Genomic DNA, 25,687 nt, shown 5'->3' on the forward strand with positions numbered 1-25,687 from the left:
GATCCATACAGTACCTGACAGGGCCAGCTGCTGGCACACATCAGTTTTAAGCTCTTTTCACATCTGGACCTAAGGTGGTAGAAAGCCACCACACACTTGTATTTTCTTTAATCTTATCTTTATTTATATAGTTATTTATTTTTGTATTATTTATTTATTTGTATTAGGGCACACAAACTTTATTACTTGCCCATTAAAATAGAACAAACTTTAAATAGAGGCTTAAAAGGACTACACATCAGCTCTGCTTTAAAAAGCACATTTATTGTTGGATAGAACATGACAAACCTCTTCACTGCCACAACCTGACCCCACAGTGAAGTATACTGCTTTACTGTGTTCAGAGTAGACATAGAATGCAGCCTTTTACATGTATTAAAATTAAACTAACTGTAGACAGTCCTCCTTAAATATGAAATTACAATAACAAAAATAACTTTTATCCAGTCTGAACATGGACTTATTAAACATCTGGATGCAAAATCATATGTAACATTTATAAAAACTGTGTCTGTCTTAACACCATTAAAGTAGCTGCCCCTCACGTCTTGTGACATTCCTGGCATCCATCTGCTTGACCATAGGGCAAATTAAGCCACCTGATATCGTGCTGCAATATCTCTGTATCTGTTGCTCCTGCAAAATTGGGACAATTTAGGTTCATACTTACAGATTAGTGTGATTTTGCTCTACATTCTGTGAAACCTTTTTCCATTCACCACTTTCCAGTTGATTTTGTGTAAACACTGCAGGAGAAGAGGTTGCCAGGACATTCCATGTTACTTTTTTGTGTCTTGACCTCCCACAGATGACAATGCAGAAACCTTGGCAAAAGAAATACAAGTTTCTCTTCACAAAACAATCTAAGCTTGTATGAAACAATGTGTGCAACTTGTAGCCCACCTGAAAAGTGGATTGGGCCACCACTCCGTCCATCCCACTGGCTTAAAAATCCAGCTTGCTTCTGGCACAGGACAACTCAGCATGGACGAATTTGAAATTTGGTTCATAATCCTAAGATAGTTCTGAGAGCCAGTAGCTACTTGAAAACAATCCAAATAGAATAAATCTAAATCAAATGATACAATATGTGGGATCCACAGTTGTAGTCAATCGCTACCTGGTGGGACCAAGACATCCAGATGGGTTGCAGACTATAAGGCTACTAATATCACTGAAGTATCTGCCATCACGTTCTGAGAGCTGACAGCATTTTAACAGGAAAATAACCTGTTGTCTGTTTAGTCAGTAATAGTTTAGGTTTGTATTTTAGTATTTTATAGAGTTTCAGGCATAAAGTCTTTTCCAGAACATGTGTTGGATACATTTTCTCTTTAGATAAGTTCGTCTCAGAATAACTATAAATGAAACAGAGTGCAGTCAGCAATCTCCTTTGATTATAATGAGTGCACTCAGGTTCAGTCAACAAACTAGCAAAGAAAAACAGTCTACTCTCTTTTACTTACAACATTGTATAAGTTATAAGAATGTGGGGCAGTAACTACAGATAAGGTGGGTTTTACACATATGATCATAAAGACATCAACACATTTCTGTGCATTCTTTGGGAAATCTTCCCAGGACCAAAGGTTATCCTAGAGCACAAAGTATCCTTTACTTCTCCATCAGTGTGTGTAACTGGTGTATGCTGAATTTGAGCTCTTTGATTTGATGCCATGTAGAACGACCTTGTACCTGAGTGGACTCCAATAAGGGGGAAAAAAGCAAGATAAGCAGCAGGGCTGGAACACACAGTACAGACAAAAACATACTGAAAGAAATGTTCAAATATTTTTGCAAAAAACATAAACAGGGAATGTTTTTATTGGAAAAGCAACACATTTCCCACCCATGATCATATTTAAAAGGCTACTGCCCCCACGATCCGGCCCCAGATAAGTGGAAGAAGATGGAGTTATCAAAAGATGTATTGTGTATCTTTGACGGGGAAAAACATTTTTCCTTTTTTACTTAAGTACATTTCAGATCCTGTACTTTCTTACTTTTACTTGAGAAAAGCAGTTGAGTCAGTACTTCTACTTTTACCAGTCTTTTTTCACACAAGTATCTGTACTCCTACTTAAGTATAGAATCTGAGTACTTTTGCCTCCTCTGCTCCTGTCTAATCAAAATTGTATGTATTCTTTTACAATTTCTCTGGCCTCCAAATCAGTATCATATTTAACAGTACACAACAACACAATGAGAATAAGGATCTACCCCTGTGAAGCTATGACTGTTGAAGTGAACACAAAAATAGTAACTTATTTGAAGTGAGAACTCAGTTTGGTGCTATTCAGATGGTACAGTTTATGGCTGCATATTGGTGACTGGTCTGGCAGCAGGGAGTTTTTCCTCACCATCCTCTTACCGGAGAAGAGCCTGGCTTCACTCTTTGTGTAGTATGTCCTGCAGGCTGGCTGGGGCGGCTTTGTCTGTTTTTTTTTTTTTTTGTTCAACAAGCTACTGCAAAGAACTTTTTAAGTTTTTAAGAACTCTTCCTCAAATTCACAGGCCTCTGGTAGAGGACCTGAGATTGAGGAAGACACAGCACTGTAAGGGTGAGAAGGGAATTTCAGACTGACATGTTTGCAGAACTCCTTGGTCTGCATTTTGCTTGTTTAGTGAGCTGACAGAATCACAAATCACAGACAGGTGGTGGTTTACTGATATCATGTGATGCATCATGTGACACTTGTTTGCACTCCCATACAAGACAAACAATGTGGGTGGATACTTTTGTAAGATACTCTACCTTTGCATTACAAGAACAATGAACACTAGCAAAGTTCAAATCAGGTAAGAATGAATGAATTTACAGATAAAATACAACAGATCTCTGTATTACTATGTTCATGAAGCACAGTGGTCACTTATTTCACTTATTTCACTTAAGGGAAATTTTGAGATTTTGGTTTCAACTACATTGTGGCACAGTCAAAAACAACTTTTAAAAAAACACCAAACAAACAGGTTAAGCTGCAGCTGCAGATAATCCCATTTTATTGCAGTTATCTCTGTGTGGGCTTGTATTTAATGTCTATCCAGCAGGAAGTAAGTCCAGTCATTCCAGTTTAAACACTACAAACAGGTGTTTCTGATTTGCAGCTTTCCTATATTTGTTGTTCAATTCTGCTTTGTATGTGATTGTATGTGTTATTTTGATCATTTTTCATAGTGGAGATGGTCAGTGATCTACTCATAGTCCTTTTATTTGGATCATATGTGCGTCTCTATTTTTTACAGTTCAGTTGCTGTTGCTGTCCTCAAGATGGAGCCAACACTTCAGCTATATCACAAATAATTGTTCTGGCTGACAGCAAACACTGAAAGCAGCTGCTGCTATTGTTCCTGTGTTTATCTAACCAATATGCTGCATCTGTCAGTATGTAGGTACCAGCTGAAAAGGAATGTCCTTTGGCTGACATGTTTAATTTTGTATCTTCAAACTTTATTAGAGCCAAATCACTGACAATAACCAAAAGACAACAATAGTTTATAAAGTAAAAATAAACCTACTTGTGTGCTCAGCAGCAATTCCGTTGTCAAAAACATCCTGATGGAAGTGTGGATAAATGTTAATACTGCAGATAATTAAACTGAAAAAAGTTTTCCTTAACCATACTAGTTTGTTTTATTCATAAGCTGCATGTTTACATTATAAATCCATAAAGTTTTAAATTGTGATTATTTGTGATTAACCACAGCCCATAAGTGTGATTGATCTGATTTTTTTTAATTGATTGACAGTACTAATATTTATAAAAGGCAACATGTCAATACATGTAATGAGGTTTGTACACTGGCAACTGTAGCCTTTCAAATTATATGATTTTAGAATCTGACTCTGACTGAAATTTGAGCGGATCAAAAGAAGAAGTCAAGCCATCTTATTTTTAACAAGCACAGAAAATACTGTAGAATTAATATAAATTACTGTATCACACCAAAATAACTGTTCTTAGAACTGATTCAACAATTGTCTCATGAATGTATTCCAGACATTACACTTACACACATTGTTCTAACTGAGCTGATCTATGACTATCATTCCAAGGTTGTTGTTAAGGATAACTCTTCCATTAGACTCCACACTATAGTCTGTCTGCCGAAGCAAATCTAAGACACCAGCTTTCAGCTCAGCTGGAGCCGTTTTACTGAAGTTCAGCACATGAGTGACAAAATCAAGCAGCAGCTCTCCCTTCTCATCCCCTTCAGTGAAACATTCGGTGATATCTATTTCATTTGGCAGCTCATAGCTCTGGTAGCTCAGTCCCTTGGAGTCCAGGATGGTTTTGATGTCTCCAGTGGTCACACACTGAATTACTTCTGTATTAAAGAGCTGGTTCCTGTACTTCTGCCACAGCGTCCCCCAACCAATCTCTGTTGAAACAGATGGCATGAAAACAAGACAGTCATGCTGGCAGCTCAATGAGACTGAATGTTGATTCTGAACTAATCACCGTGTGCATCATAAATATAGTTTGAAATAAAATAATAAATCAACTGACTGAATGGCCAACACTGCCTTCCCTTCAGAAACGTTGACAGCATGTGTGATAAAAGAAAACAGCCTCATCAACAGAAGAGATATCATGGCACTGACTGAAATATAATAAATGTTTTTATAGAATTCAGAATTTGCAGCACAACATGTTTGTTTTTCTACCTTCCGCTGTGAGAAATGTGCACAGTGTTTACCAGAATGCAGGAATGGGTTTTTCCTTGTGCTGCTTTTCACAGGCTACAATAATCACTGATCCACTAACCAGACACCAGGATGATCAGTAGCTTCCCGTTCTTGTCCAGGAGACTATGGAAGAAGTTGATGGTAGCTTCAGGATCCTTCACATAGTACAGCATCTGTTGATTTCACCACAGATAAAGAGCTTTTAACTGGATTCACAGAACATCTAATTATAACACTATGGTAGACAGATGTTCTGATGGGATTCATTTCTGTGAAGTGTCACCAAATGAATATGACCAAGATGTGTCTGTGGGCCAGAAGCTGGATCAGCATCAGCAGCACCAACCTGTATCATGTGAATGAAGTCAGCTTTCTTGGTCATCTTCTTTTCTTTCCAGTGCTCTTCAAACTCAGACGCAGTCATCTGGTTCCAGATAAATTTGATGTAGTCTAAATCTGGTTTCTGTGACACTAAAACTGCAGAAAGGCAAAAATAAATACCCATCATAGTATATATCACTATATTTACACCCAAAAATATTACAGTGTCAAAAATCACATTCTGTATTGTTACTGCATGTGTTTTTGGGGGGGGAAAGTAAAAATTTTACTCAGAAAAAAATCCTTTGCAATATTTTTTAAAATTCAGTGTATTAAATGCTCACCATATTAGAGATGCACAGAACAAACAAAAATGAAGTCCACCAGGCTCTCCAGTTTAAATGCAAATTACACAATGATATCTTGTCAATATCATGTGAATATCTGGTGATAGCAGCAGACTTGGAGCTGGATTTATCATTTGACTCCAAAACACTTCAGAAGGTTGGATACCGATATGAGGGTTTGAGTCCAGGACCAGTGGCTAAAGGACTCCCCGCAGAATACATGAATAACTATTACGAATGCATAAGTTCCAGTAACCAGTTCTACTTGTCATTGTGTACCGTCCACCTGTCCCTTACTCAGAGTTTTTAACTGAATTCCCAGACTTCCTGTCTGATTTAGTGCTTAGTTCAGATAAAGTCATTATACTAGGAGATTTTAACATTCATGTAGATGTTGAAAATAACAGCCTCAGCATTGCATTTAATTCTATAATAGATTCAATTGGTTTCATTCAAAATGTTAATAAACCCACCCACTGTTTCAATCACACCCTTGATCTTGTTCTGACCTATGGCATTGAAATTGAACATCTAATAGTTTTTCCTCAAAATCCTGTTTTGTCAGATCATTCGATTTTAAAATGATGGATCATGCAGCGTTTGGAAGAAAATTCCACTACAGCAGATGTTTATCTGACAACGCTGTTAATAAATTTAAGAAAATGATTCCATCTTTATTTACATCTATGCCAAGTATAAACACAGTGGAGGGCAGTTGCTTCAATCCCACTCGCTACCAAATTGATCATATAGTTGACAGCGCTGTAACCTCACTGCGTTAAACGCTTGATTCTGTGGCCCCTCTGAAAAAGAAGTTAGTGAATCAGAGAAGACTAGCCCCATGGCATAATTTACATATCCGTACCGCAGGCATCACGAAGGCTGGAAAGGAAGTGGTGTTCCACAAACTTAGAGGAAATTTTTATTAACATATTAAAAAGCTCTCCGTAAAGCCAGAACTGCATACTATTCATCACTAATAGAGGAAAATAAGAACAATCCCAGGTTTCTTTTCAGCACTGTAGCCAGGCTAACAAAAAGTCACAGCTCTGTTGAGCCCAGTGTTCCCTTAGCTCTCAGCAGTGATGACTTTATGAGTTTCTTTACAAATAAAATCACAACTATTAGAAATAAAATTCATCAGATGCTTCCCATACCTGCAATAAATGAATCTTCTACTACAGTAGCTCTCCAATCATCTGTAGGACCTCAGCTATGTTTAGACTGCTTCTCTCCCATAGATCTCTATGAATTCACATCAGTAGTTGCTTCATCTAAATCATCAACATGTCTCTTAGACCCCATCCTGACTAGACTGCTTAAAGACACCCTGCCATTAATTAACTCATCTTTATTAGACTTGGTAAATTTATTTCTAGTATCAGGCTACATACCACAGGCCTTTAAGACTGCAGTAATCAAACCCCTACTCAAAAAGCCTAGTCTTGATCCAGGAGTCTTGGCTAATTATAGACCAATATCCAACCTGCCATTTATTTCTAAAATCCTAGAAAAAGCTGTTGCTAAGCAGCTATCAGACCACTTACACAGGAATGAACTATTTGAAGATTTTCAATCAAGATTTAGAGCACATCATAGTACAGAAACAGCACTGTTAAAAGTTACCAACGATCTTCTCTTAGCCTCAGATAATGGACTTGTTTCTATACTTGTCCTCCTAGACCTTAGTGCTGCATTCCACACCACTGACCACAACATCTTATTACAGAGACTGGAGCATGTGACTGGTATCAGAGGAACAGTGTTAAAATGGATCCAATCCTATTTATCAGACAGATTCCAGTTTGTTCATGTCCACGATGAACCTTCCCCACAAACAAAAGTTAATTATGGAGTTCCACAAGGCTCTTTGCTAGGACCGATTCTGTTCACCCTGTACATGCTTCCTTTAGGCAATGTTATTAGGAAGCACTCTATTAATTACCACTGCTATGTAGATGACACTCAGTTGTATCTATCTATTAAACCTGTTAACACAAACCAGTTAACCAGACTTCAAGCCTGTCTAACTGACATAAAGGCCTGGATGACCAGTAACTTTTTACTTTTAAACTCAGAGAAAACAGAAGTCATTGTATTTGGGCCAAAACATCTCAGAAATAACTTTTCTAAAATTATAGCTACTCTAGATGGCATAGCCCTGGCCTCCAGCACTACTGTAAAAAAAAACCTTGGAGTTATTTTTGACCAGGACATGTCCAACAAATCTCTAGAACTGCATTCTTTCACCTGTGCAACATTTCCAAAATTAGGAACATCCTGTCTCAAAATGATGCAGAAAATCTAGTCCATGCATTTGTTACCTCCAGGCTATATTACTGTAACTCATTACTATCTTAATGTCCCAATATCTCCATAAAAAGCCTCCAGTTAATCCAGAATGCCGCAGCCAGAGTCCTGACAGGAACTAGCAAGAGAGATCATATTTCTCCTATATTGGCTTCTCTCCATTGGCTCCCTGTAAAATACAGAATAGAATTTAAAATCCTTCTTCTCACATACAAATCCCTTCATAATCAAGCTCCTTCATACCTTAAAGACCTCATAGTACCATATTATCCCAAAAGACCACTTCGCTCTCAGAGCGCAAGTCTACTTGTGGTTCCCAGAGTTTCTCAGAATGGGAGCAGAATGGGAGGCAGAGCGTTTAGTTATCAAGCTTCTCTCCTGTGGAACCAGCTCCCAGCCTGGGTACAGGAGGCAGACACTCTCTGTACTTTTAAGGCTAGACTTAAAACCTTCCTCTTTGACAAAGCATATAGTTAGGGCTGGCTTCAGGCAACTCTGAACCATCCCTTAGTTATGCTGCAATAGGCCTAGACTGCCCGAGGACCATCGGTGCACTGAGATCCCTTACCCTAACCCAGTGTCTATTTGTTGTTTATTGTTGCTGTTCTTTTCTCTCTGCTCTATGCACTCACCCCAAACGGTCGAGACAGATGGCCGCCCAAAATGAGCCCGGTTCTGCTGGAGGTTGTTTCTTCCGTTAAAGGGAGTTTTTCCTCCCTACTGTCGCCAAGTGCTTGCTCATAAGGGAATTGTTTGGTTTTTAATTTTAGTTTTTGTAAAGTGCCTTGAGATGATTTGTATTGTGATTTGGCGCTATACAAATAAAATTAATTTAATTGAATTGAAGTGTGAAAGCCAAGAGCTGCTTTAAAATGCATCCTCATTCAGAAATATAAGAAGAAACAGGAATATACATTGTTGCAGTTAAATAATCAAACATATTTTATGGGGGATTGTGAATATATAATTGTGGTAAATGAAAAGGTGTACTTGTAAAGACTGTACCTTTATAATTATGGAGCTGCTGGCTGTTAGGCTCCACCACCTCATTATCCACTGTCACCCCTGGGTGTTTCTGATGGAGCTCTGAGAAGATCTCTAGGTCCATCTCACCTTCAGGCACAAATACAGTTTTTATTTAAAACAACCTACTATACTTCTACTTCTACTTCTTGGAAATAACATTTGGACTTACTTTCCACCAACAGGCAAACTCTACATTTAGTCAACCAGCAAAACATAACCTAAGTTAGGTATGCTAACCAGTGGTCCACAATGTATCCAGATCCATATGTAAATTTCCAATGTTGTCATGTGTCGGGGTTATATTAAAGTTGGACCAATGACGCGCCCAGTCTGGTACTCAGGGTTAAACAAAAGACTTTATTAGAACTCAAAAGCAGAAAACAGAAACAGGAACACAGGACACTAGGTGAACAAGGTACAAATACTCAGAGCTTGGCAGCGAACACAAGGACAAGGGAATCTAAACACGGGACAAAGCACATGAATTACAGGAACAGGACCTGAACATGAACACAAGGGAAACAAGACATGAGGGTAGGGTCCCCAAGACACACTTACCTGGAGACACACCAGACTCACAGGGAAACATGAACATGAACTACAGGGACAAGGCATGAGGGTCTGGGTCACACACACTCAGGGAGACGCACCAGACCACACAGGGAACATGAACAGGACCAGGAACACAAACATGAAGGTCGGGGTCACACGCGCACTTGGGGACACATCAAACCACAGGGAAACATGAATATGAATAACAAGGAACAAGACAGGAACAAAGGGGACCAGACACGAACATCAGGGAACTAAACCAGAACACAAGACATGGTGAAAAAGCTTGGAAAACAAATACAAGAACAAAAACTACTTAACTAAACACGGTGATCCATGAACTTGTGATGGGCAAATGATACCGAGGCTTTGGAGCTTGTGTCACTCTTCCTGAAGCGGAGTGATTCGAAACGCTGTGTCGGAGCTTGTATCAAAACACCAGTGTCACGTGACTGACTGTTTCGCTTCATTTCTTCAAAATGTTTCAAAGCTTTTCATTGGCTCATAGTCTTTCAGTGTGTGTCATTGGCTCATGGCGTTTCAATGCATTCTGAGGCAATGACAGCTTGACAGGTTTGACAGATTTGAGTGGTTTGGTGCCATACCAGCTATATAAGATGCATCATTCTGCTTCAGGATTTGGAGAGTGAGAGTGAGAGTATTTTGGCAAGTTTCACGGCGAGCCCCACCAATAGGCGACGTTCTAAAGTTTGGGATCATTTTGATCTCAAGAGGTCTGAACTTTTACTGTTGTCATGGGATTGAAACAGTGCCAGTGCTTCATTCGTGCTCTTTAGAGGTTGCTATGGCTTCAGTTGTCCACCAGATGTCACCGTCACTGAGGTCTTGAAGCTTTGAATCTTTTTCGGCACAATTGTCAGTTAAGCCTCAGTGCTTCATGAGTCTTCACTTGCCCATCACTACATAAATCCAAAAAGGAATAAGCAACGCAAGTGTGGCAAACAAAAACTCTTTGGTCAGGGAAGGCTTCAGCAGTTCTGAGCCATTGTGAGCAGACAACCCAACAAAGACTGTGGCTAAGCAGGGAGTTAAAAAACCAAAAGAACAAAACAACACACAGGTGAAAACACCTAATTGGGGCAAAGTAAAGTGAAACAAAATCAAACAAAACCAGTTCCTGTCATAATCCTTCAAATTAAAATAAACAGGAAGTCACAAAATGCGGATCATGACAAATGTGTAATATTTAGAGCGATGTATTAGCTGAAATGGAAATGGAATATAGTAATAAATTATTAGTGTGTTGTCAGTAGTGTGTAATCACTGGAAAATACCAGTCATGGGTTTTTCCTAATCCTAGAATGAGCCATTTAAATCTACACAGGGAGCAGATCTCCTATCACAGAGGAAGTCATGTTGGGCCACTTCGCACAAATTTCCTTTGAATAGGCTTTTATGTATCAGTAACTCTTTCACTAATCTTGTGCTTTGGAGAATTACCAAAAATATACTTTTCCTATGTTTCAACACAAGCACAAATACACTTCGTAGAACTTTTAGCACACTTTATATACTAAAAGTATAATTTAAGTATGAAACAATATATTTATTTTTCACTTGGGTGAAGTTGTTTCCACCATCTGCACATCTGTATGTTGTATATGTATATGTATTTTTCATTTGGGGCAAATGACCAAGGACTTAATGAAAATGGACTTGAACCTTACTGTATATCTACTCAAGTCCTCCTTGATGTTAGTGCTTGATGTTTTTAGATCGACCTAAAGACTAGAAGTCCAGTTGCTATGACTCAATCTCTAGATAGCACAAGTACTGTATCTCAGTTTTGTACTTAAGTACACCTTAGAGTAAATGTCTTCAACTATTGATATTTACAATTGTTTCAGTCCAAATGGTTCACCAGATTTAATGATGAAAAGCAGCACTTTTCTCAAAAATGACACATTTTATAAATTATCTCTATGATTCTATAATGATGGAAGAGTAACAGAGTAACAGCAGAGGACGCTCGGCTATTTACAGTGTCCCATAGAACATAAGCTCAGTTCAGCAGTGAAAATGTCCTATAGTGTGTGTTCTTACCAGCTCCACTTCCAACTCCTATGACATTTAGATGGGACTTTCCATCTCCAACACTGAGGGCAGAGCAGAAAAAAGAAAAACATTTGGACTTTTCAGGACAGTCCAGTCTTCATCTCCAACCTGCCAAATGTGGGTCAGATTTTTGGGCTGGTAACTGTCAATTCTGCCTGACACTTGGGTATGTGACATGTTTTGATCCAGTGTCTGAAGAATTTCCAAGCACAGATGCATCGACTGCTACTGCGACATGTTCTGTCATTCGTGTCTGATTAGACCATTAAACTTTCTAATTTAGCTGTGAGTCTCCAGACTCCTCTCTGATCTGCCTCATAGACAGTCACATGGAGTAGAGAGTTTAGTTTGGTTCTCTGCTGCCTGACATTCACCTCCTACAGCTTATATCAACAGGAGAAAAATGCAGGAAGAGACAAACACTCACTAATTGTCATTCACAGTTATGCACACACTGTTCAGCTGGTTCATCTATGTTAATTGTCACTTATTTGATTTAGTGAGTGAAAGAACAAAGAACCTACATGTTCTTTTTTAGGATGGACTTCAGTCGTCAACAACTGGCACTGCTGACTGTTTTCAGCAGCACTGACAAAGACAGTGCATGTTGGCTCATCTGCACAGGTTACATCACTTTATTGTTTGTTTGCTCATGAGCTCATCACTGTCTAAACAGTGAAAAGAATTTACATTGATAAAACAAATGCATGATAATTAGTTGAACTTGGCTCATGAACCTGCTCTTTAAAGCCTGAATGTTTGTGATAAATAGTTTCCAGTTAAAGAGGCAGAAACTTACTTTCAACCACTGGGGAACATTGCTCTAACAATACATACACAGGTTTCACAAAGTTCTGTCTTACAATAACTACAAGATGATCCTCCTAAGTGTTGCTCAGTAGTTTCTTTCATTGACACACTCATACTATTTGTCATGTTAACCACACTCCAGGACTTGGTTTTTTCAGATCTGGTTTGTAATCAGTTCTATCCAGACAGGTAATGCTGTCTTTAGATGTCGGACAAAGACAGTGACAGTATGTTGATATCACTGAAGTAATCAGACAGAAGTGTGTGGTATCTTACCTGGTCAGTATGTCTGGCAGAATATTATGGATGAAGTCCTGCATACACTGATGCTCAGAGGAACGCTCCAGGAAAAGCTGGAAGGATTTCTGGTATCTGCTGTCATCATTAACCAGATTCATCAATAGAGATGCCATGGTACAAAATCTGACAAAACAAACAGCAAATATTTACATCAAGAATAATTTGCAAAATCTGTGTGAGTAATTTTGTATTTTTAACAGATATTTCATTTTAGCAAAACCACAGCTTCTGTTGTAGGTTCCCATCACCTATGGGAGCTATCAGTCAAACAGAGTGGGGGGTCCTTTGGCATCAGTGTAGGGACTTGGAGGTTGGCTGCCACATTTGTTGTAGAAATCAGTACAATTTTGAAGCATCTGTACTTTACTTCAGTATTTCCATCCTTTTTGCTACGTCATAGTTTGAGTTCAGTATATTTCAGAGGAAAATATTCTACTACATTTATTTTATAATTTCATTTACTAGTTACTCTTTGATGTGCCACTGAATGACTTTATTTCGATGCTTCAAGTATATTTCATTGCGAATACTTTTAAATTTTACTCAATTAAAATTTGGCATGGAGACTATTTTTACAGTACACTGTGATATTTGTACTTTTATACTGCTAATATCAATGTACTACTAGTATGATTTTAAGGCTAGTATTTCAAGACTTCTTGGGATTATTTTGATTCGCTTATTAGTTTATAAAACTCTTCTTTTATAGTTTTTATATCTTGGGATTGCTGTGCAAAGCAGCAATCCCAAGATATGTTTTTTTTTTTTCTTCTCTTTATTATCATTATTCCGCCGTTTTTCCCATAGGAATGAATGGAGAGAACGTTAAAATCCTCTTCAACTTTGTCCTCTTTCAGCTTTAACTGTGTCAGCATACTTTCAGCTAGAAACACCATTCGACCTTTAAACGGGTCAGAAGGCATGAATCTATAAGTCTTGTATACAGCTTTTTGATATCTATTACGGTTTTTCTTTAATCGGAGTTTAAGTTTTAGGGTTTTTTTAGGAATTTTCTGAATTTTACATTGGTGTCTATGGGAGTGGAATGTTCACAGCTAGAGTGGTGACATCATCACTAGAGTGGGAGAAGCTGTTAAGTTTATGGAAAATTTTTCTAACTCGCCTTCACGGCCACAGTTTTGACTCTTCATACACCATTTTCTCAAAAGTAGTAGAGAGTTTTGTCTTCTTTCAGGCAATGCTGTTCTCATTTTGATAGGACCTACGGTTTTTCCACCACGTGGCCAAACAGACAGACAGTGACTGCTCAATCTCTCATTCACTCCCATTATAAAGAGCTCTCCCATTTCTGGTGAGAAACACAAATGAAGGCCGTTTCTAACTTGCCACCAATCCTTCATTTTTTGGAATATCTTCACAAAAATCAGGATCAGTCTCTTTGTTGAAGCCTCCTGGGACTGTTAGTGAAAGAATTATATTGATAGCACTTATAGTTTTATAGTTACAGCAACTCAGTATTAAAACAGACGTTGGTTATTGGCATACAGTTTCAGGTCTTTGTCCTTTCAAAATAAAAGCCTTTTTATGGCATTTTCTCAAAATAAAAGCACCCTCACTACAGTTCGTATTTCTCGATTATTGCAACTGCGTCAGGCGATTCAAAACGTGCTTCGGCGACGTGATTTGACTCAAGCTTTTCACAGCAATCAGCAATCCCAACGCAATTTCGTCAGAAATTGCATTGTCTAGTTAACTATAAGAGTACTAAATTTGATTACTTCACCTCTAAGTTATTGCACTGCAGCAATAGTATAGCAAGCACTGGCCTACACAGGAAACAATGGAAACTTGACAGTTTTAACAGCTTTCTTTTATTTTGACAAGTCCATAGAAATCTCAATATAATCATTAGGTCAACCCCCCACACAACAAAGGGCAGTACATGTATCACAACACTCAGACAAAACTAATTAACACAGGATGAAATAGTAACTACATACATTGCTACAAACACACACAACAAAAAGACCTTGACCAAATAATGTGAACTCAAACAACAATAGTGGTCAAACATTGTTTCAGTCTGAGAGTCATGCTGAGGAATTGCATCAGTCCAAACCCCCTCCCCCTCTCTGTGTTAATTTACCACTAAAATGTGTAATATGTGTCCACTGTTCACATATAAACACTTTTTAGTGTTGATTTATCAACAGAGATAGTGCTCTGTATTATACATTCTCTAAACTTCAAGGCCAAATTCATAGGAACATGACTAAAAGAGCAGTCATGAGTGTGAAGTAGTGTTGTAACCAGTGGTTTATGTTTCAGTGGACTTGCTGTTTGCTACTAATAGTTTAGATCTACCCCTGTAATATTCACTCTAAGTTATTCCACCTGAAACTACACAATAAGAAAATTAAAAGGCAGGAATGGATAATTATATTTATTTATATTCTTTGTATATCTCGACAAAAATTCAGACTATAGACCTATACAATTCTGTACTTGTCAATATAAGCAAAGTATAGTAAAGAATAAGTACAAGTACTGGCCTAATATAATTCAATATTTGTTTCTGTATACCTATCAGCCAAGTATACTTGGGTATAATTTTGTTTAGTATATCTTTGTTAGATACCTCAACAAAAATACCCTGAAAATATATTACCCTATTTTAGGATCATGACAGTTTTCACTTACAGGTGAAGAAGTGAGGATGTCTGAAGAGCTGGATTGAATATAAACCTTCTGCTTCTTTAGCGTGTAGTGGCAGGTGTCAGACCAACTTTAAATACCCTCCTACTGGAGCGACCCCTTCTCTTTCAGAAGGCTGGGCCAGAAAAGCCCCAAAGGTAAATGAAATTACTGATCAAACTAAAGTGAACAGAGTGTTCTCTGAGCCATGTTAAACACACACAGTAGGTTACAAGGAAGCTAAATATTACTAAATATTCTGGACTGCTCTCTGGACTAAGTGGAGGCAGAGAATAAGAGAAGGCTCTCTCCACCTTCAATACCACCAAACCCCCAACTGCTCCCCGGGCTGCCCGCTGCTCCGTGTGTGTGTGTTCACTGCTGTGTGTGTGCACCTTGGATGGGTTTAATGCAGAGCACAAATTCCGAGTATGGGTCACCACACTTGGCCACATGACACTTCACTAAGAGAATGAGGATCAAATTGTTAGTTAACATGAGCATTTCAGGTAATCATCTGGATAATTGATGACCCTCAGCCCTCAGCACCATCTTGTTTTGAGAATTTGTCACAACATTTTAGTGCCAAATCAGGGACCATCCCAAACAGCAAGTTCTGAACCAGATCAGAAAGTATTGTAACATCTGTCCTGGATAAGACAAACATGTGTCTGTGTAGCAGATCCATACAGTACCTGACAGGGCCAGCTGCTGGCACACATCAGTTTTAAGCTCTTTTCACATCTGGACCTAAGGTGGTAGAAAGCCACCACACACTTGTATTTTCTTTAATCTTATCTTTATTTATATAGTTATTTATTTTTGTATTATTTATTTATTTGTATTAGGGCACACAAACTTTATTACTTGCCCATTAAAATTCAACAAACTTTAAATAAAGGCTTAAAAGCACTACACATCAGCTCTGCTTTAAAAAGCACATTTATTGTTGGATAGAACATGACAAACCTCTTCACTGCCACACCCTGACCCCACAGTGAAGTACACTGCTTTACTGTGTTCAGAGTAGACATAGAATGCAGCCTTCTACATACACAAAATCCAGCTTGCTTCTGGCACAGGACAACTCAGCATGGACGAATTTGAAATTTGGTTCATAATCCTAAGATAGTTCTGTGGGGCAGTAGCTACAGATAAGGTGTGTTTTACACATATGATCATAAAGACATCAACACATTTCTGTGCATTCTTTGCGAAATCTTCCCAGGACCAAAGGTTATCCTAGAGCACAAAGTATCCTTTACTTCTCCATCAGTGTGTGTAACTGGTGTATGCTGAATTTGAGCTCTTTGATTTGATGCCATGTAGAACGACCTTGTACCTGAGTGGACTCCAATAAGGGGGAAAAAGCAAGATAAGTAGCAGGTCTGGAACACACAGTACAGACAAAAACATACTGAAAGAAATGTTCAAATATTTTTGCAAAAAACAAAACCAGTGAATATTTTCATGACGATGCAGCAGATTTGGAAAAGCAAGACATTCCCCACCCATGACCATATTTAAAAGAACTGTTGGATGTTGTCAGCTCCAAGAATGATTCATGGTGAATGTGTTGTGTTTTGTTCCCTGTACCAGCAGTGTGCAGGTTGTTAATAAAATAAGAGGAATTTCCTTTTTTGTGTCGAACTTATTTAGTTTTGTGGATTTATCAATGTCTCCCGGCTGGCTTGGGAACGCCTCGGTGTCCCCCCGGAAGAACTGGAGGAAGTGTCCAGGGACAAGGAAAGTCTCTGTATCCCTGATTAGGCTACTGCCCCTGCGACCCGGCCCCGGATAAGCGGAAGAAGATGGATGGATGGATGGAGTTATCAAAAGATATACTGTGTATCTTTGACGGGAAAAAACATTTTTCCTTTTTTACTTAAGTACATTTCAGATCCTGTACTTTCTTACTTTTACTTGAGAAAAGCAGTTGAGTCAGTACTTCTACTTTTACCAGTCTTTTTTCACACAAGTATCTGTACTCCTACTTAAGTATAGAATCTGAGTACTTTTGCCTCCTCTGCTCCTGTCTAATCAAAATTGTATGTATTCTTTTACAATTTCTCTGGCCTCCAAATCAGTATCATATTTAACAGTACACAACAACACAATGAGAATAAGGATCTACCCCTGTGAAGCTATGACTGTTGAAGTGAACACAAAAATAGTAACTTATTTGAAGTGAGAACTCAGTTTGGTGCTATTCAGATGGTAGAGTTTATGGCTGCATATTGGTGACTGGTCTGGCAGCAGGGAGTTTTTCCTCACCATCCTCTTACCGGAGAAGAGCCTGGCTTCACTCTTTGTGTAGTATGTCCTGCAGGCTGGCTGGGGCTTTGTCTGTTTTTTTTTTTGTTCAACAAGCTACTGCAAAGAACTTTTTAAGTTTTTAAGAACTCTTCCACAAATTCACAGGCCTCTGGTAGAGGACCTGAGATTGAGGAAGACACAGCACTGTAAGGGTGAGAAGGGAATTTATATATACTGTATATATATATATATATATATATATATATATATATATATAAATAATATACATGTAGCTACTATGCATGTCGGAGGTCCAATCCAAAATCAATTGCTGGATAGCTAGAATTGTGTGTCAGTCATTGCAGGCTTTGGATATAGTTTTTCTGAAGACAAAGTTTTACAAAATGGCTGTTGTTATTATTGGTCATTTTGGCACACATACAGATTAATCAGTTTATGATTAGAGCCTAAACCAGGTGTGAGCAACTTTGCAGTTCCACTGCCCTTCTTGTTTTCTAACTACCCCTGCTCTACCCACTGCTGATTAGCAGATGATAAAATGACTGAATAAACATACTAAATCATAAACGAGCAGGCAGAACAGAAAGAGAGTTGCGAGCTGTTAGTATGTTAGTGATTTTACTTTGGTTCATTTCGTTTGTACTACATTACTGCTTTTACAAACATTCACAACTGGAAGTAGAACCACTGACAGGTACTGAGCTGTGTCAACTGGAGCACAGAAGTGCTAATTTCCTTTTTCATTCATTTACTCCCATCTCTGATTTGGATCTTTGACACTTACCTCTGGTGTCTTTATTGAGGCCAATTTGGGAGTTTTGGTGGGCAGCCTTTTTTGTCAGACTGACATGTTTGCAGAACTCCTTGGTCTGCATTTTGCTTGTTTAGTGAGCTGACAGAATCACAAATCACAGACAGGTGGTGGTTTACTGATATCATGTGATGCATCATGTGACACTTGTTTGCACTCCCATACAAGACAAACAATGTGGGTGGATACTTTTGTAAGATACTCTACCTTTGCACTACAAGAACAATGAACACTAGCAAAGTTCAAATCAGGTAAGAATGAATGAATTTACAGATAAAATACAACAGATCTCTGTATTACTATGTTCATGAAGCACAGTGGTCACTTATTTCACTTAAGGGAAATTTTGAGATTTTGGTTTCAACTACAGTGTTTGTTACCATTGTGGCACAGTCAAAAACAACTTTTAAAAAAACACCAAACAAACAGGTTAAGCTGCAGCCGCAGATAATCCCATTTTATTGCAGTTATCTCTGTGTGGGCTTGTATTTAATGTCTATCCAGCAGGAAGTAAGTCCAGTCATTCCAGTTTAAACACTACAAACAGGTGTTTCTGATTTGCAGCTTTCCTATATTTGTTGTTCAATTCTGCTTTGTATGTGATTGTATGTGTTATTTTGATCATTTTTCATAGTGGAGATGGTCAGTGATCTACTCATAGTCCTTTTATTTGGATCATATGTGCGTCTCTATTTTTTACAGTTCAGTTGCTGTTGCTGTCCTCAAGATGGAGCCAACACTTCAGCTATATCACAAATAATTGTTCTGGCTGACAGCAAACACTGAAAGCAGCTGCTGCTATTGTTCCTGTGTTTATCTAACCAATATGCTGCATCTGTCAGTATGTAGGTACCAGCTGAAAAGGAATGTCCTTTGGAGTGTAAATACATTTACAACAGTTTGTAGAAACACTGTACTGTGCATCACTGATTGGCTGACATGTTTAATTTCGTCTCTTCAACCTGTATTAGAGCCAAATCAGTGACTTTTCTAGAGTTTCCTAAAGACACTTATCTGAACACACTAATATTTTATAAAGTTAATATAAACGTTAAAATCTCCATTATATGGACTATAATATAATTTCATCTTAAGGTCAAATTTGGAAGTACATTTCACAAGCAAAAGTTTGCTTGCTCATTACTTTTTCATATTTCAATTCAATTCAATTCAATTTTTATGTATAGTGCCAAATCACAATACAAATCATCTCAAGGCACTTTACAAAAACTAAAACTAAAAACCCAACAATTCCCTTATGAGCAAGCACTTGGCGACAGTGGAGAGGAAAAACTCCCTTTAACGGAAGAAAAAACCTCCAGCAGAACCGGGCTCAGTTTGGGCGGCCATCTGCCTCGACCGGTTGGGGTGAGTGGATAGAGCAGAGAGAAAAGAACAGCAACAATAAACAACAAATAGACACTGCAGGTTGGTGGGGCCAGTAACTGCACATCAGCAATATACAGCTCCAGGACCAGGGACACCTGCAGAAGGTACAGAGAGAGAGAGAGACAGAGAGAGAGAGAGAGCTCAAACTAGGGGAGAGAGAGAGAGCACAAGGTTAGTGACATTCAATGGTGGAATATACATGTGAGGGGGGAGGAGAGGAGAGGGGAGGGGAAAGGGGGGGGGGTTAGGGTAGGGGAGCTCAGTGCACCGATGGTCCTCGGGCAGTCTAGGCCTATAGCAGCATAACTAACTAAGTGATGGTTCAGGGTTGCCTGAAGCCAGCCCTAACTATACGCTTTGTCAAAGAGGAAGGTTTTAAGTCTAGCCTTAAAAGTACAGAGAGTGTCTGCCTCCTGAACCCAGACTGGGAGCTGGTTCCGTAGGAGAGGAGCTTGATATCTAAAGGCTCTGCCTCCCATTCTGCTTTTGGGAACCACAAGTAGACCTGCATTCTGAGAGCGAAGTGGTCTATTGGGATAATATGGTACTATGAGGTCTTTAAGGTATGAAGGAGCTTGATCATGAAGGGATTTTTATGTGAGAAGAAGGATTTTAAATTCTATTCTATATTTTACAGGGAGCCAATGAAGAGAAGCCAATATAGGAGAAATATGATCTCTCTTGCTAGTTCCTGTCATGACTGGCTGTAGCATTCTGGATTAATTGGAGGCTTTTTATGGAGATACTGGGACATTCAGATAGTAATGAGTTACAGTAATCTAGCCTAGAGGTAACAAATGCATGGACTAGTTTTTCTGCATCATTTTGAGACAGGATGTTCCTAATTTTGGAAATGTTGCGCAGGTGAAAGAATGCAGTTCTAGAAATTTGTTTTATGTGTGAGTTAAAGGACATGTCCTGGTCAAAAATAACTCCAAGGTTTTTTACAGTAGTGCTAGAGGCCAGGGCTATGCCATCTAGAGTAGCTATAATTTGAGAAAATTTTTGTTATAATGGTCCTTCATTTTGGCTTGTGACTTTGACAATGACTCACGCGCTACATCACATGCGTGATGTAGTCTTTCTCTGAAAGAACTAACATAGTCCAAAATATTCTTTTCAGGGCTTGGCTTCTCTGAAAGCCATGTTTCACGCAGCAAACGTAACGGTCCACGTACAGTGTGGCCAAAAACGAGGTCAGCTGGGCTAAATCCTAGCGACTCTTGGCAAGTTTCCCTCACAGCGAACAACAACAATGGTAAGCCTTCGTCCCAATCTCGACTTGACTCGGAGCAAAACTTTCGTAACATACTTTTCAATGTTTGATGAAACCTTTCCAGTGCACCCTGACTCTCGGGGTGATATGTACTAGACGTGCGGTGTGTGACTTTGAGCTCTGCCATGACCTGAGCGAAAACCTTCGACATGAAGTTAGATCCTTGATCACTCTGAATATACTTGGGCAAACCAAATGTGGAGAAAAATCTCACAAGTGCCTTGACTATGGCACGAGCTTTTAATGTTCGGAGTGGCACTGCCTCGGGGTATCGAGTGGCAGCACACATTATCGTAAGGATGTATTGATTTCCGGATTTGGTTTTTGGCAACGGACCCACACAGTCAATAATGACGTGTTCTAATGGTTCCCCAATTACAGGAATTGGTTTTAATGGGGCAACAGGAATTAACTGATTGGGCTTACCTGAGACTTGACACGTATGACAGGAACGACAGAATGTTACCACATCGGACTTAAGTCCTGGCCAGAAAAACTAACGAAGAATACGATCATATGTTTTTCGTATTCCCAAATGTCCTGCCATACTGTGATCATGGGCTAGGGGCAAAATTTCTGGCACATGATCTTAAACGAGACTCTCCAAGATAGGCCAGACAGGACTCCATGTAAGACCGCAGAGGACAGTACAAAAATGTGTTGGGAAAACTGCCTCTTTTGCTTGTGCTTTGCCAAAAGCATCCTAATCCTAATCTCATACTGTTAAAATGAATGTGTCCCAAAAAGGAAAAAAAAAAAAACCAAAAAAAAAACCTTCCCTTAAAATATAACCATGGAACACAAAATTTATCAAGCAGATTACAACTATCAAAGCTACATTTCATTTTAATTAAGGAAAAAAATAATGAATAATATTCACAGTCAAACATCATTTAGTTAGATGTGGGCTCACTCTTCCAAGTAACAGACACCCTGAACACACCATATATTCACAAAATAACATCCTCAAATTACTGGTCCCACACTAGTACAACACTCCATGTTATGAAAAAGGTTTTTGGTCTAGGGCATAGGTCACTAACAGGCGGACCACGGTCCGGGTGCGGACCCAAAAGCTTCCCCATATGGTCCCGGACCTACAGCCAAAACAGAAGGTTATGATTTAAAACCTAACCAGGCGCTTTTATTTCCACCGGCTTTTGTAGACTTTATGGTAGTGGAAACGCACAGACCAATTGCATGCGAGTTGAGCCATCCCACGTGATACCACTCAGCCAATCAAGTCTGTGCATTCCAGGAGGTAACCATTACGACTCTACAGTGTAAACAGCGTTAGAGGCAAGTTACACATGAAAATATAGTACAAAGAAAAAGAAAAAAAGGCGATACATGTAGAAAACAAAGGGAGAGAAACAGGCGAGTGAGACGGAGAAAGGGAGAGTAAAATAAGGAACAAATGGCGCCCTCCAAAAAAAGAAAAGTGGACTACGAAAATAGAGCATTTAATCTGGAATGGACAGACTCATTTCTGTTCATACTTCCCACTGGGAACACTAAACCAGTGTCTCTCATATGTTCAGAAACCGTAGCACTTATTAAAAGTGCCAATGTGAAAACGCCATTATGAGACACAACATAAAGATTATGAATTGACAGTCAGGTATTGATCACATGCAGATGTTGATAAAACTACTAGGCTACTTAAATATATATCACACAAACTAGTTATGATCTAGACATTATGATCTTCCGGACCTTTGCTTCAAGAAATTTTCTCTAACTGGACCTTTTTAAATTTTAGTTGAATACCCCTAGTCTAGGGGTATGATTCTCGCTTGGAGTGCAAGAGGTACCCGGTTCAAATCCCGGATGAGCCCCCAAATGTATGTTACGCCCCAGCCTAGGGGTTACCGGAGCCTAACACGATTGTGAGTTTTCCTCCAAAACCTCTTCCACTCTCAACAAACACGAACGAACGAACTACAATTAACAAGAATATTTATTCTGTCAAAACACAGAATACAATACAGAATGTTCAAAACAAACAAAACGCTCCGTGAGCCCTACGATATGAAATAATAATGAAAAACAAACGCTAATGTAGCCTTACCCAAACAAAAACGCTAGATTTAGCCCTACGGTATCAAACGAACAAATGGCAAATATCAAAAACGGTAAATAGCCCTATGATATCTAATCTAAGAGAAACAACACAAAATCACAGGTCGCTAGCCTGGAAACTCCTAAAGCAAACCAGGAGAAAACAAAACACAAACGTAACCTAAATGTCTAAATTCTTAATCGAAAACAACGAAAATATTATCAACACAAAATCTTCAAACAAAACAACTCTAATCTTAACTCGAAATCGAAATCTTTAGCAAAATAGCTGGGAATGGCAAAGGTGGGAGAATAGCTCTCCTGAGCAGCAGTCCGTGGGCTTCTTATCGTTCTTCCGGGAAGTGTTGGGCCAATCCCGGAAGTCCAATCCACGGCTTCCTACGTCCACGCCCACTTCCGCATCCGTCACACACACACATACACACACACGAAATGGGGAAGGGAGAGCCAACAACACACCAACACACATAATGACCCCTAGGGTCATAACACTCACTAAACATTTATCTTGAAGTGTCCCTTCAGTTTTTCTGTGTTGTTGTTGCCCTTTTGTGTCTGTATTCCTTGTACACCTCATCTGTTATGTAACCTCATCATCAGCGGTTTGCCTTGCCTTTCTGTGCTTAGCTGCATTTGGGTCTTGTACATTGAGCTCAGTTCTTGACAATTAAGTCATAAACCAATCTTGAAATAAATCAAAATTTTATCCAATGATTATGTATGAGGCAACAAGGTGCCTTAGTGGTTTGCACTGTTGCCTCATAACAAGAAGGTCCTGGGTTCATAACCCATCAGGGGCCTTTCTGTGTGGAGTTTGCATGTTCTCCCTGTGCTTGTGTGGGTTTTCTCCAGGTACTCTGGTTTCCTCCCACAGTCCAAAAACATGTATGTCAGGTTGATTGGTGACTCTAAATTGCCCATAGGAGTGAGTGTGAGTGTGTGAGGTTGTTTGTCTCTATGTGGCCCTGTGATGGACTGGTGACCTGTCCAGGGTGGACCCCTGCCTTCCACCTGAGAGAGAGCTGGGATAGGCTCCAGCTGATACTTGTGATCCTAAAGAGAAATAAGCAGGTATAGATAATGGATGGATGCTGAGTTATTTCTCGGATAACTGAAAATTTCAACCTGCTGGTGGTGCTGAAACATAGATGAAACAGCAAAATAGTTCTATACAAAACAAGTGCTTTAGACTTTATTGTAACCCAATTAGGTAGTACTGAACATATAAAAAATGTTTCTTTTTTACTAAAGACAAAGGTCATTGTACTTTTTCTAAAATCTACCTGCCAGCTCCTTGTTTTATATTGCACTTTGTAACTAAAGTTGGAAAATAATACAACAATAAAATCTGGCTAAATAACGGGTGCTCCGTACATTTACCTGTGACTGCTCAGGTGGATATTTGTGAACTCAACTTACAGGGTATGAGAACAATTTTTTCCAGGGCAAAATCAACATCCATCCATCCATCCATCCATCCATCTTCTATACCCGCTTTTTCCTGGTTCAGGGTCACGGGGATCTGCTGGAGCCTATCCCAGCTCTCTCTCGGGTGGAAGGCAGGGGTACACCCTGGACAGGTCGCAAAATCAACATTTGCAACTAATTTTTCCTGTGCTGATGTTTAGAGTGGTGGGTGAGCCCTGAAAATACAGCAATCCAATAACCAACAGGGGTCTTCACTTCATGCTTTTATTGGATATGCTTAATAAAAGATGGTGTTCTCCACAGTTCAGGTTCAGCTGTATTCGCAGACATGTACCACCATCTGCTGGCTTTATTGTGAATAGCATCATGAGGGAGCTCAAGATTTAAAAGTCTGTCATTGTTTTACTCATATGTTTCTCTTCAATGAAAAAATAAATATGCAGATTGGCCCTTTTTAACCCCCATTAACATATGAAGGAAATATGTGACTCTTTCAGAAGAAAGCATAACCACCAAATAAATGGTAATTAATCAAAGGTAAGTCTAAATATTTGGGCGTGGAGCTTTTTTCAAAGGTGACCCAAAGCCTAATACCTGCTGGATGGGTAATGTAGCATACAATGGACTTCCAGATCTTTTTTATTGAAAGCCTGTTCCTGTTCTTATGCGATTAGAGCAGTGAGAGTTAATAAAAACAACTAGTTTTTCTTGGGTTCAACACTGCAGAAAATTAGAATTAGAAAATATATTACATAACAATTTTCAGTAATCTAAGCACAGAATAGCACAGGGGTGTTTGCTAAATTCTTCTCAGAGGCCTTATGTAATGACCGAAACATTTAATATGTGTGTTCAGACGAAATTCACATCTATGTTTTTAGCACAGTCACCAGGTTGTGTAAACATGATGGGTGAAAAAGTACAGGTTGATTGATGATCAGGACAATTTTTCAGTTCCACCTCTTTTGTATTCACTCCTTGGTCCTATCAGATATCAGTTAGGACTGGGTGATATGACCTAAAAAAAATCCCAGGGTTTTTCACAAAAAATCTGATTTATGACTTAATCCTCATGTACTGTTCGGGATGTTTTCATCCCCCAAGGGTCATTTTTCAGTCTTAATTTGGCCATAACCTTCACTGTATTTCACCAAATGGGATGATTTTTGGTGACAAACCTTAATTTAACAGAAATTTTGGAAATATCATTTAGAAATTTTCCATAGGTCAATAATACACTGTGGGCAAATTCACTACCCGTTTGGTATGTTCAGGATGAAAACATCCACTGAAATAAACTGCTGTAAAAATATATCAGGTAATTTTTTTTCCATCTT

At 38.9% G+C, this 25,687-nt stretch overlaps 1 protein-coding gene across 1 annotated transcript; it reads right to left on the reverse strand.

Moving 5' to 3' along the window:
* Window positions 1–3,873: 3,873 nt before the first annotated feature.
* Window positions 3,874–15,173, reverse strand: LOC113123399 (histamine N-methyltransferase-like). Its single transcript, XM_026295425.1, has 7 exons — window positions 15,094–15,173; window positions 12,409–12,555; window positions 11,311–11,363; window positions 8,674–8,781; window positions 5,037–5,167; window positions 4,770–4,863; window positions 3,874–4,383 (listed from the first exon to the last, which is right to left on the reverse strand). The coding sequence occupies exons 2-7, from the start codon at window positions 12,543–12,545 to the stop codon at window positions 4,025–4,027; spliced, it is 882 nt and encodes a 293-aa protein (XP_026151210.1). The 5' UTR covers window positions 12,546–12,555; window positions 15,094–15,173; the 3' UTR covers window positions 3,874–4,024.
* Between the last annotated feature and the right edge of the window lie 10,514 nt (window positions 15,174–25,687).

This window comes from Mastacembelus armatus, chromosome 21, assembly GCF_900324485.2.
Source record: "Mastacembelus armatus chromosome 21, fMasArm1.2, whole genome shotgun sequence".
Lineage (NCBI taxonomy): Eukaryota > Metazoa > Chordata > Actinopteri > Synbranchiformes > Mastacembelidae > Mastacembelus > Mastacembelus armatus.